At 37.3% G+C, this 14,572-nt stretch overlaps 1 protein-coding gene across 1 annotated transcript; it reads left to right on the top strand.

Moving 5' to 3' along the window:
• Nucleotides 1–1,222: 1,222 nt before the first annotated feature.
• Nucleotides 1,223–2,191, top strand: LOC114107700 (olfactory receptor 7A17-like). The gene has a single exon (XM_027955065.2). The coding sequence runs from the start codon at nt 1,223–1,225 to the stop codon at nt 2,189–2,191; it is 969 nt and encodes a 322-aa protein (XP_027810866.2).
• Nucleotides 2,192–14,572: the final 12,381 nt, after the last annotated feature.

Below are 14,572 nucleotides of genomic sequence, written 5' to 3' on the forward strand. Positions count from 1 at the left end.
CTCAGCACTCTCTGTTTACTGAGCAGAATATTGGCTTATGTATCCCTAAATCCAGGGCACAAATGGTCATATGATGATTTGCACACCTGTGGGAAGCATACCCTCTGGAATTTGAGGACTCTGTCTCTATTTTAAGGGGGAATATATTCTGATGTTGACAGCTGTCTTGCAATCCATTCTTCTAATCAGTATGGCAGAGACTGAGAAAATATGCAGTAGCATTGACTTAGGATGCACCGTGGGAGGTGGTGTGTGTGTGTGTGTGTGTGTGTGTGTGTGTGTGTGTGTCTTGTGGGGAGTGAGCAGAATGAGGTGGCTTGAAGTTTCATATTCCATAATCTAACTCATCTACAGATGTCCAAATGTGAACCAGATGACAGAAATAAGGAGGGATGTAATTAGTTTGAAGGATGCCTTTGAAACCAGACCAAGTGCAAGGCACAGCATGTGAAAGAGGAGCCCCTGCATGATAATGTTTCATCAGCAGTGAGACCACCTCTTCCTCAGCCCCCTGGCATCCTCTCTCATCACACTCCCTGGCTCATCCCCCTCACCACACTGGCTTCCTTTTCAGACTTGAGCACCTGGCACAAGCACCTTTCTCGGGTCTTTGCACTGTCTGATCCTCCTGTGGGAGACACACTTCCTCAGTTTACCTATGGATCCTGCCTGTCTGAGGTCTGGGTTCAAATGTTACCCAATTACTGCTCTTGCCTGGCCCCCATAAAATTAGCACCCACCATCCTTCCCTTTCTTCTTGTGGCTTGTTTTTTCTTTAGCATAATTATCTCCATCTGAAAGTTATGTGGCTGTTTCTTTACGTGCTTGCATTTGTCCCCCACCATCAGACTGTAGGAATTCTTGTTTTTCAGCATCTCTACCTATTCCCTAAATGGCCCCAGGAAGGTGGTGGGCTCTAAGTACATGCTTCTCAAATGCCAATGGACTGTCTCCACAGCACTGTAGGAGAGTGACTTCCTGGATAAGGATGGACAGGAGTAAATGCATAAGATGGGGAATCATCCAAAGGGGACCAGGTCCTACATGAAATACACAAACCAATGTCTTGATCATAAAATGCAAATCATGGCATTTCTATGGTTCTAATTATCTATCTGTGAAAATTATATATGTCATTATTCTCCTTAATGGTAGTCACATCCTTCAAACTCAATATATCCCTCCTTATTTCCAGCATTCATCATTTTTCTCTTTCCACCAGATGGAACCCAGAAATAATACACAAATGTCAGAATTTCTACTGCTGGGATTTTCAGAGGACTTGGAACTTCAATCTCTCCTGTTTGGGCTTTTTCTGTCCATGTACCTGGTCACTGTGCTAGGGAACCTGCTCATTATCCTGGCCACCATCTCAGACTCCCACCTGCACACGCCCATGTACTTTTTCCTCTCAATCTTGTCTTTTGTGGACATCTGCTTCACCTCCACAAGCATTCCAAAGATGCTGGTGAACATCCAGACACAGAGCAAGCTCATTACCTACTCAGGCTGCATCACACAGATGTACTTTTTATTGTTTTTTGCAGGGTTAGATGACTTCCTCCTGGCTGTGATGGCCTATGACCGCTTTGTGGCCATCTGTCACCCTTTGCACTATACTGTCATCATGAATCCCAGGCTCTGCATGTTGATGGTGCTGGTGTCCAGCATCATCAGTGCCCTGCATTCCCTGTTACAAAGCTTGATGGTGTTGCGGCTGTCCTTCTGCACAGACATGGAAATCCCACACTTTTTCTGTGAACTGAATCAGGTGGTCCACCGTGCCTGCTCTGACACCTTTCTTAATGACATGGTGATATATTTTGCAGCTGTGCTTCTGGCTATTGGCCCCCTGGCTGGCATCCTTTACTCCTACTCCAAGATAGTGTCCTCCATCCGTGCAATCTCATCAGCTCAGGGCAAGTACAAAGCTTTCTCCACCTGTGCATCTCACCTCTCCGTGGTCTCCTTGTTTTATTGCACCTGCATTGGTGTGTACCTCAGTTCTGCTGTGACCCAAAACTCACGCCCAACTGCAACTGCTTCTGTGATGTACATGGTGGTCACCCCCATGCTGAACCCCTTCATCTACAGTCTGAGGAACAAGGACATCAAGAGCTCTCTGAAATCACTCTTAGGGAGGGAGACTCTAAAAGTGCCAATTGTACTGAGACTAAAGAAGTGCACATGATTGCAGGGCTCAGTCTTTTGGAGACAGTAATTATGATTCTGTGATTAGATTGGGCAAACGAAATTGCTCCTTCTATGTGTTTCCCGTAATTTCATGTGTTTGATATCAACTTCTCTATATAATTTAATTAACTCATTTTTCCAGAAAGGTAATTTATGTGTCAACTTCCCAATGTATCCTATAGTATTTTATCCTATCTTTAACTTTATGTTTTACGTTTTATTTACACCTAATAATTATACATAGTTATGGGGTACAGAATGGTAATAATAATCAAATCAGGATAATTGGCCTTTCCATCTCCTTATCATATGTGTGTTAGTGTATATGTATGTGTGTGTGCGTGCATGCATGCATGTATATATGTGTACGTGTGTGTGTGTGTGTGTGTGTGTGTGTGTGTTTGGAGCCTTTAAACTCCTCTCCTTTATTTCTCCATAAAACATATAGTAGGTTGTTTCAAACTATAAGGCTTTCCATCTTTTCTGATATGTAAGAGTTTTTTCCTTTGTCATTTTCTTATTTTCCCAACATATTCCCAACCTTGGAAAAGAAGTATTTGGAAATTTCCATTCGTGTCATAATGCAACATGAATTTATTTTTTTCAAGGACTAGTGGGAAATTATTTATTTATAAACTGATTGATTAATTGATTCAGCCAATCATCATTCTATGGCTGAGAAGAAAAAAGTCTGAAAGTAGTAAAAGTATTAATATTCTACTAAAGAAAACTTTATATAATGAAAATAAGAAACAACAGATATCTGGAATCACCATGCCGTCCTTGCATACATAGTTCAATAATAGAAAAACACAAATTTCTTAAGAATAATTTCTTCTGATATGGCATATGGTGTATAATATTTTCTTAGGTTTTACTATAGGAATATTTGAATTTTACTACATCTATGGGGAAAAATCTACACTTGGTTAACACTTATGTAATTTTATGATACAAGAAAATCTGAGGCTAGTTTTTTTTTTTTTTTAAATGCACTTCTATCATGATTTTCTATATAGCTCCCTTAACTACTCTTCCTGAAACACAGACCTTAGCATAATAGCACACTTCAAGGCTGATCATGGAGTTTTATTCCTTGTGAGGGTGCTGTGTTTTTATTGAGCACCATGTCCACAGGACTTTCCACAGTCACTGGCAGAAAAGATCAACTACGTGTCTCCAAGTGGAGCCGGCACAAAGGAAAAATTAGAACAAGAAGCCCCACCTGATGCATCCTATGACTGAGAGATGACTTTAAACAGGACAAAGCAAGTACTTACATCACACATTTAATATCTTCCATTATAATGTGAAACATTTCTTTTACATATCATAATCTACCTGTTGAAGTTTGAAAGATTGTTGTCCATGTGTGAGGGGCTTGCTCATTAGGCATCAGGCTTAGAGTGACATGTTCATTTTTTAAATTATTGACCTATATTCCTGTTTATGTTTAAAAACACATACACACACACACACACACACACACACACACTTCTGGTGCTTTCTACAAATATGGCTCCTTGCATTGTTCTTGTCAGCTAAAAGGCAAGTTGAGGCAACAAAACGTGAGAACCAAGTTTATTCAAGCCACAGTGAGGGTGACCACCTGGAGAAACACCTATTCTAGTTGTGCAGAGTCAGTGCTCCAAAATGGCAGGGGGTGGGGGGTCTGGTTTCATAGATACAAGAAGAACATACATAGACTCAGAGAGCAGAACTGTGGTCATCAGGAGGGACTAGGAGGTTATGGGCTTAGAGATTGAGGAGACACGGGTCAAGGTGCACAGAGCTGTGTAGGCTGAATAAGTCTGGATGTCTGCTGAGGACCACGGTTAATATCACTATACCACACACTGTAACTCTGCTAAGAAATCAGAGTTTGGCTGTGCCGACCACCAAAGATAAAAGGTAACTATTTCAGGTAATAGAATAGGATTTCTTAACTACTCTGGCCAAATGAATGTGATGGAAGTGAAAGTGTCCCTTGAAGGACTTTGGCATTTTCTGCTGCTCTCTCTTTTGTAGCCCTGCGTCTGCCGTGGGAACAAATCCCCACATCCTCACCAGCATTTATTATTATTTGTATTCTTGATGATTGCCATTCTAACTGGAGTGAGACAAAACCTCAGTATAGTTTTGATTTGCATTTCCCCTATTAATGGAGATGTTAAAAACGTTTCCCATATTATTGTCTATTTATGTTTCTTTTTTTGAGAAATGTCTGTTAGTACATTTGCCCATCAGACATTTAATGAATATCTAAATATTAGCATAACATGACTTTCAGATTTAAGTTGCTGACTACATAATAAGGGGGAAAATATTTGCCAGCTACTTCTCTGACGGGGAGTTAATGCCCGCAATATATAAAGACGTAAAAAAAAAAAAAAAAAAAAAAAAAAACTCTACACAAAAAAATAATAATAATAACTCAATCAATAAATGGGCAAAAGAACTAAACAGAACTTTCTCCAAATAAGTAACACAAATGATCAACAAATATATGAAAAAAAATTCAACATCTCTAGCAACCAGGGAAATGCAAATCAAAATTACACTAACATTTCATCTCATTCTAGCCAGAATGGCAATCATCAAGAATACAAACAAAAACAAATGTTGGCAAGGACGTGGAGAAAAATTTACACTCATACATTGATGGTGGGACTGCAAATTGGTACACAACCACTCTGAGAAGCAGTGTGGAGATTCCTCAGAAAATTAGAAATGGAACCACCATATGATCCAACTAGTATTTATCCAAAAGAACTAAAATCAGCATAACATAGTGATACAGCCATGTCAATGTTTATAGCAGTACAATTCACAATAGTCAAATTATGGGATCAACCCAGATGCCTGTCAAGATGAATGGATCAAGAAAATGTGGAAGATACACACAATTATTCAGCCATAAAGGTTAATAAAGGTATTTGCCAGTAAGTGGATGGAAATGGAGAAAATCATGCTAAGTGAAATAAGCCATATTCAGAAAGTCAAGGGTTGGAAAGGATCTATGGAAGGGAGCTCAGGTGGCCTGACTATGGCTTCAGACCCCAGCCTACAAACATCCAGCCCTCAAATGTGAGAGAACTCAGACTAGACTGGCAAAGCACCTAGAGTTGACTCATAGATGACCCCAGATCCATGAAGACATCCGTAGAGACCAGAAGACATCCCAACAACAGAGACGCCTATGAGATTAGAAAAGCATTATCTTAAACAGCTTGCCTTATGAATAGCTCTTTATGCAGCAAAAGCTCACTGATACAATGAGGTTATTTAGAATAATTTGATGTTTCTCTTGAGACTTTTTCCTGATATTTGGATATAGCATTCATAATAACCTTTATTTTTTATGTTTTTTTCACATAACTGTATAGAAAAAGACGACCATTGAGATTCCCTCCTAAGCAACAGGGAGAGATTGTAAGAACACATATTAAATTTTTTTCAGGCATATCTTGTATGCCTGAACCACATGTTCATCCCCAGAGGCCAGACTGGGCCTCTTAATGAATGTCTCAGATGAGTTGTCCTTTTATCATTGGATTTAAGTGAATTTAGTGCACAATATATATAGAGAAATCCATGATAAACAATGTTCAGCTTATCTATTCACCTGCATTTTAATGACTATGGCAAAAATAGGAGGAGGAGTTATTTTGATTTTTAGTGATGAAAGGAGTTATATTTGTAGACAGTACAAATATGCCTAGAATTTTTTAAGCATAGATGAAAAGGTGAGCCAATGAAATAAGAAAATCACACCAATTCCTTCAGGATAACAAATAAACCCCATGGTGCAGAGATGAAGCTTCCACACTTCAACACTGGCTGTGTGGATGGATGCAGCTTGACAGCACCACAGCCATATTGAGTTGTAATCTCCATGGCTGCACCAGGGTAAGCCTGGTTGGATTTTCCTGCCTAGTTGCCAAGGAAACTATAAATAAACATGATCATTAGAGTGGTACATGGAGTTTTACAATAGGAACTGGCTCAAGGATGCACCTGATTCTTAGCTTAAGCTAAACCAGGTACATTCTGGCTCAGGTGAAGTCATTGTCCTAACCACTAAATATGCTCCTTCTTCTGACCCAAATTACAGGGATCCACATGGTCTTGCTGTGGCCCAGGAACATGCTCCTGCCAGTATGTTTCCAATAAATTATACCCTGTGTGATCTGGATCTCTCTGCCTCTCTTTCTTCAATCTCACAGCACATTGGGGCTAGTTTTCATACACAGGGGCCAGTTTTTTAACAAAACAATATACATCACCAAAAATAAATCTTTCAGAGTAGTTCAGTGTATCATTGAACATTTTGCTCCATACCATTTAAGGTCATCCCAGGTTCTAAGCCCATATTAAGTCAACCAATAAGTGAAAATTTGTCTTCAAGTGTACATTGCATTTGGAACATTTATTTGATAAATATTCTTTGCCTTTCACCACTATGATGGTATCATAGGATGCACTATGGACTCTGATATGAATAAGAAATAACACCATGATGAGGAAAATAAAATACCATAATACTGTGAGATCTATTAGTATGTTCAGATCTGTGCTAGCAGAGAGAGTAGTTACTGTACAGACCACGCAAGGAATAAAGAAAGTAAAAGTAAAAAACTGTAGTTTCAGATTGTCTCCTATTATAAAGTTATACAAATGACCTCGACTACTTAGTGTAGCTTATACCACCTTAGTATAATTCATCATTATATCAGTCAAATAGAAGTCTCAAATATTTTTCTAATATAATCTGTTAAAAATTCGGGGAAAGTAAGAAAATGACCAAAGGAAAAAGCCATTGAATAGCAGAAATCTTAAGTAAATGGAATTATTTAAAACACACAAAGAAGTTGAAATCAAAGAAACCAAAACATTAGGAATTTAATGGAAAGAGAAAGACCTACTTCCATGGTCTAATTATGAAATCACAATTACTACCTTTGGGGACTAGAGCCCTGCAATTGAAGAGGCTCCGTGAACACTGGGCCTTTGGGGCTGGAGGTGTGGCTCAGTGGTAAAGCACTTGCCTAGCATGTGTGAGGCCCTGAGTTCAATCCCTAGTACTGCAGGTAAAGGAAAAAAATGGCCCTTTTATATTTTCCTCACAGGTGTCTTTTCAGAGCCCTCTTGATGTCTTTGTTCCTCAGACTGTAGATGAAGGGGTTCAGCATGGGGGTGACCACACTATACATCACTGAGGATGTTGCACTCGAATGTGAAATATGGGTTGCAGCAGCACTGAAGTACACTTCTAGGATCATAAAGTAAAATAAGAAGACCACAGAGAGGTGAGATGCACAGGTAGAAAATGCTTTGTACTTCCCCTGAGCTGATGAGATTGAACTTATGGAGGACACTATCCTAGAATAAGAATAAAGGATGCCAGCCAGAGGGCCACCACCCAGCAGCACAGACGTAAAGTATATCACCATGTCATTAGGGAAAGTGTTAGAACAGGCACGGTGGACCACCTGATTCAGTTCCCAGAAAAAATGTGGGATTTCCAAGTCTGTGCAGAAGGACAGTTGCAACACCATTACGCTTTGCAACAGGGCATGCAGGACATTCAGGATCCAGCACACCAGAACCAACAACATGCAGTGCCAGGTTTTCATGATTACCATGTAGTGCAGGGTGTGACAGATGGCCACGAAGCGGTCATAGGCTATCACGGCCAAGAGGAAGTTTTCAAAGCCAGTCAAGACTATGAAAAAGTGCATCTACATGATGCAGCTTCAAAGCTTATGGCCTTGCTCTGTGTCTGCATGTTCACCAGCATCTTTGGGACAGTGGTGGAGGTAAGGCAGATATCGGAAAAAGACAGGTTGCTGAGGAAGAAGTACATGGGTGTGTGCAGGTGGGAGTCCGAGGTGATGGCCAGGATGATGAGCAGGTTTCCACACACAGTGATCAGGTACATGGACAGAAAAAGCCCAAAGAGGAAGGGTTGCCATCCAGGTTGCTCTGAAAATCCCAGAAGAATAAATTCTGAAATGTGTGTACCATTCCTTGGTTCCATGTGGCTGCTATAGCTACCCAAATGATAGAAAAAGACAGAAAGACATTTATTAATAAACTTTCAGAAATTTTGTATTAGTATTTTATGATAAAGAAATTATTTTCATATTTCCTGAATGAATCTTGTCCTCTCTAAGGGATCATCCTGTCATTTACAGTTACAAATTCCTTTCAATTTCTGGCTTTTCTTTTCTTTTCAAAACATTACAGTCGGGTATCCTATAATTACAAATTCCTTCATACATTTGAAGACTGAAAATTGAATGTAAACCTTGGTCCAGGAACTGATAATGTATGAACAGTTCAGAAAATCAAATATCCTTGACCAGATATTTTTAAAAAATGATTTACAAAGGAGAAGGCACAAGGATACAAACTAAAGGAATTTATAACCTTTTCAATGAAATACTACCAGAAAATTCTCCAAATTTGGGAACGAGATGAAAAATCCAATACAGAAACTTTAAGAACCCTAAATAGACAAGATCATAAAATATTGACTACAAGATACATTATAATTGAAGTGTCTAATATACAGAATGAGGATAAACTTTTTAACTTCACAAAAGAAAAAAAATGGCAGATCATATTGAAATATAATCCAATTAGACTTTCTTCTACTTTCTTAGTACAGACTCTAAAAGCCAGGAGGGCTTGCAATAATATATACCAAGCATTGAAAGACAATGAGTGCCAAACAAGCCTGCTATATCCAGCAAAACCAATCTTATAATTGAAGATGAAACTTTAAAAAAAAACTTCTAAGAAAGCAAAAACTAGAAGAATTTATGACCACTAAGCCAGCATTATGAAACATACTTAATGAAATATTATACACAGATGATATGACAAATAAATACCAGAGCCAGGGTGTGGATGACTCTTACTAGAAGAATAAAGAAAGTCAAATCTGAATTAAACACTATGAATCAATCAAAATGTCAGAAAACAAAAATCATTACTCTATAATAATATTGAATGTAAATGGTCTAAACTCTCCAATCAAAAGACAGAGATTGACAGAAAGAATTTAAAAAACAAGAACAATATGTTGTTTACAAGTACTTCCTTTTACAGGAAAAGATCTCCACAGGCTGAAGGGGAAAAGTACACCATAAATAGAGACTGAAAGCAAGCGAGAGTAGCAATGCTCATATCTGACAAAGCAGACTTTAGGCCAAAATTAAGAAAAAGAGACAAAAAGGTCACTTCATACTGCTTAAAGGAATCATCCAATAAGAAGATGTGATTGTAGATGTCAATGTCCCAAATGTTGGTGCATCTAAATACATAAATAAACTCTATTTAATATAAACAATCAATAAATAAAATAATACTGGGTAATTGCAACACACCTCTCTCACCAATAGACAGGTCATCTTGACATAAATTAAGTAAAGACTCTTCAGAAATCAAAAAAATACTTTAATCACATAAACCTATCATATAGCTAAACAATCCTGATTCACCAACACACTAAATTCACTGTCTTCTCAGCAGCACATGAAACCTTCTCTAAAATAGGTCATATTATAAAACACAAAGCAAGTCTTAGAAAAATACAGAAAAGTAGAGCTAATTCATCGAATCCTATCAGATCACAATGAAACTAAATTAAAAATTAAAAACAAGATAAAAAGCAAAAACCATTTTAAAAACATGTCAATTCAACTATACACTTTCGAATGAGGACTGGATCATAGGAAGAATAGGGAATAAATTAACAAATTCTTAGAAACAAATAAGAACGGAGATACAGCACATCAAGATCTCTGGGACAGTATGAAGGCAGTTCCAAGAGAAAGGCTTATTGGGTTGAGTGCCTACATTTAAAAAAAACAGAAAGCTCTCAAATAAATAATCTACTATTACACTTCAAGGCTACAGAAGAGAAAGAACAAACTAATTGAAAATTGGTAGAAGACAAGAAATAATTAAGATCAGATCCAAAATAATGCAATTGAGAATTCAAAAAAATACAAAGGATCAGTGCCACAAAGAGTTGGTTCTTCAAAAAGATATACAAGATTGACAAACCTTTAGCCAACCTGACCAAAAGAAGAGAATATCCAAATCAATAAAATTAAAAATGAAAAAAAGGAGGCATCACAGACACTTCTGAAATTCAGATGATTAGAAATTATTTGAAAATGCACACTCCAATAAACTGGAAAATCTAGGATGCTGACAAATTTCTAGACACATATGACCCGCCTAAATTGAACCATGAGGATGTAGAAAACCTAAACAGACTGATACCATGCAATGAGATTGAAGAACCCATTGAAAGCCTTTCAACAACAAGAAAGAAAAGCCCAGAACCAGATGGACCCTCAGCTGAGCCCTACCAGACATTTAAAAAAAAAAAACTAATGCCCATTTTCCCCAAGTTACTCCATGACAGACAGATGGAGGGAACACTACCAAATTAATTCTATGAGGACAGAATCACCTTGATACTCAAGAAAGACAAAGACACATCAAGAAGGAAAACTACAGATAATATCCCTGATGAACAGATATACAAGGATACAATGTTTTCATGTTGATAAAATATTAGCAACCCACATTCAAAAACACATTAAGATGAGTGTACACCATGATCAAAATGGTTTCATCCTACAATGCCAGATTGGTTCAACATATGCAAATCCATAAATGTAATTGACCACATAAATAAAATTACAGATACAAATCACATGATCATCTCATTAGATGCAAAAAAAAAAAAAAAACTTAACAAAACGTATCACCCATCATGATTTAAAAAAAACACTAAAGAGACTTGAGAGGTAGAAGGAACTTATCTCAATATTACCAAGGTTATATATGACAAAGACAAAGCCAACAATCACTAAGTGGAGAAAAACTGAAAGTATTTCTTTTAAAATCAGGAGCAAGGCAAGGTTGTCCTCTTTCATTATTTCTGACAATTATAGATCTTGAAACTCTAGCCAGAGCAATCAAGCAAGAGAAGAAAATTAAAGGGATGAAAATAGGAAAAGAAGAAGTAAAATTATCTGCTTGCTGATGACATTATCCTGAATCTAGAAGACCCCAAAACAACCATCACAAGACTTCTAGAGCTGATGAACAAATTTCAGCAAGGGGGCAGGATACAAAATCGATGTACATAAATCAATCACTTTACTACACTCCAATAATAAATTGAGATTTCATCTCACTCCAGACAAAATGGCAATCATCAAGTGCACAAAGAATAAATGCTGCTGAGTTGTGAAAAATGTCTCACAACCCAGAAAGTCCCTAGGAGGCTGGAAGGAAGGACAATCTGCCATGTTTCTGTAAGGATCCACCTTCCTGTATTCCCCTGAATCCCACCATTTATCCAAAATACAAATTAAGATATGTTTAGGGAAACCAATTGAACACAGAAAACAAGCCAATAATTCACAAAATGAAATACACCAAGAACAATATTTTTGGCATTTTTCAGAGCAGCAGAATAGCCTTTTCTGTGTCTCGCCTACATTATTTATTTACTTATTCACAGGAGTTGAGGGCAGGTGAGGAGGGCCTCAGTCTTCCACTTCTCACATGGATCTTTTCTTTGCCGTTTTTAGATTTTGGTTTTGAAATCAAAATTTTTAGCATATTCTAAATCCTTTTTTAATTGACATAAAACAATTGTACTACTTGTGGTCTACAGTAGAATGTTTCAATACATATAAGCATTATGTAGAGATCAGATCAGACTGTTGGCATATCTAGCACCTTAAACATTTATCATTTCTTTGGGGAACAATTTTAAAAATCCTCTTTCACTAGCTATTTTGAAATGCACAGTTCATTGTTGTCAACCATAGCTGCTCTACTCTGCCATATTACATTAGAAGCTGCATTCCTCCCGTGGAGCTGCAGCCCTGTCTGAAGCCATCAGGCTTCCTCCTGCCTTTCTCCTTCCACCATGTCCTTCCCAGCCTCTGGAAATCACTATTTCAATCTCTCCTTCTATTATTGACATACCCAATAGGCTCACTCTAGTCCTGGTTCTGGTATTTGTCCAACAAGCAACAGCCCTCCTTCTCTGAGATCATTACACCTTTTAACACTGAATGATACTCTCCATATGATACACCCCTGAGGACTGTATGCCACTCATGCTAATTTGGTGGTACTCTGTCCTTGCCATTAGAATGCAAGGTACAAATGTGCAAGAACTTCATGTGTTTTGTTCACCTATTTTCACAATAGCATGTGAGAACATATGTGTTGTTTAGGGGGGAAATGTGAAGAGGACAAGTTTTGAGAAAAGATAATTGCAAGAGAACAGAATCATGTTACACACATTGACTTCAAAACAACTATAGCAAACAAAATTGAAAAAAGTTCTAAACAGAAAAAGAAAAAAGATATAAAATAGCAATAATTAAACAATATCAACATGGGTTCATAATTAAATTAGCAAACACCTAGACAAAAATAACATGATATATAATGTTCCTAGAATTGCCTGGCACATACCAATGTTCAGTTATAATTTTTTGAATGAATTAGGAATTATGTCTCATTATATTTGGACCTGTATTAAATGGCAAGGCAATGTTTTAATTAAGTTATAAAAGTGTAAATAGTTAAATAAAAGCTAGTATAAATGGGTATCTGGAAGAAATGGAGTTGGTCTCCTAACTTATATGTCTTATAAAAATTCAGAAGAATTAAAGACCTCAGTATAAAAGTAAACGCTATGTTTTAGACGAACATCAGGAAAACTAGATATAAAACCTATGGATGGGCAAACTATTTTATCTAAGGTGAGAAACTAAGAAGTAAGAAGATAGACACATATTTAACTAAAAAAACAATTTAAAGGCTTTTATCTCCAAAAATACTACCACCAAAATCAACTGGGGAACAATTATTTTTAGTAATCATTTGAGATGCTGACTGTAGAAAATTGGCATCCAATAAAAATGGACAAATCAATAGTGATCTCGGACACAAATCTTTGCTAAAAAACAATAATAGTTTAAGGAAAAAAAAAAATCTCTAAATCCACCTGAGGGGAAAACCTAAAAGAACTGTTGTGTTAATGCAGTTGGAGGTTTTAAATGAGCGGCCAATAGGCCCTCTCTAATTTTTCTGATAGAAGTGGGAAGTGTTACAGTGTCGTCAGGAACCACGTAAGCAACTATAAATGTTTATTTGTGGATATTTAAAATATTGATATTAATATTTAAAATATAGATAACATTTAGCTCAAATTTCCCCATTCAAGAGAATGTTGTCATTCTGGACCAAATCACTGCTTCTATGCAGGATCCGGGCAGCATCACCACAATCCACTCACCCTTCCCAGTGTCCTGCCAAAGCCATCTCCAGTGATGTCTCAACGTCGTCTGGGTGGACAAAACATACCTTGCTGAGAACCACAGTTTTAAATTACAAATTCCTAAATATATTCATAGAAATCATTCTACATTGATATAGCAATTTAATGAGAAAGAATGTCAAAGGCCATCAGAAGGGTAAATGTTGAGCCACACCATGAAAAACAATGCAGTCACTGAAGTCAGGGAACATTAGGCAGGGAGATGGGTGAGGCTGCCTTGAGGGACTACTTATTGGAAAAGTGAAGGGGAAGGATCTAGAGGAGAAGACTGAACGGAACTAAGTCTTTACAATGTGCATAGGATCCTTTTGTGCCTTGTATGTAAAGTGCATGGAGATGGATGTGGGTGTAACATTGACAAAGAAGTTTTAGGAGGAAAGAATGGCTGAGACAATGCAGTTAGGTACTGTGGTTTCAGAACACCTATATGTCATATCATGGAATGAAAATCCAAAACTAGATCTATGTAAAAGAATAAAATATGAATGACTTAGTGATATCAGCATGGGTCACTGATTCAAGGTTAAATTGCCGAAGACTTGGAAATAAAAAAAAAAAACATAACAGGGACTTTTTAAGATTGGTGGGAGAAGCCATATCTAATAGTATAATTTCTTTCTATATGAAGACACCAGGATTTGAATACTTAGGAAAGGTAATGATAAAGAATGTGTACCATACCAGGGCTGGAGGTAATCCAACTTTTAGAAGCAGATGTAATTATAAAACACAAAAGGCACATTAAAGGATAACAGTGACATGAAGACAAGTAGAAATATGCATAAAGGCTCATTCATTTGCTCACATGATGGAGAACTGTCTCCACTCTAAAAATAAATGAGAGAATCCAAATAGAACTCGCTGGTACATTGATGACCACAAATTCATAAACTTTCACACATTTCCCAAGTATATTTATATCACAACTCAACAAAATAGCAAGCACTAAAGTTGAGCTAAAAAATCTAATTCCTATGTTTGGGAGAA

Source organism: Marmota flaviventris, chromosome 1 (assembly GCF_047511675.1).
Source record: "Marmota flaviventris isolate mMarFla1 chromosome 1, mMarFla1.hap1, whole genome shotgun sequence".
NCBI classification, from domain to species: Eukaryota; Metazoa; Chordata; class Mammalia; order Rodentia; family Sciuridae; genus Marmota; species Marmota flaviventris.

What these genes read in the sequence shown, in the direction of transcription:
- LOC114107700 (XM_027955065.2), top strand. Translation starts at nt 1,223, where the DNA reads ATGGAACCCAGAAATAATACACAAATGTCAGAATTTCTACTGCTGGGA.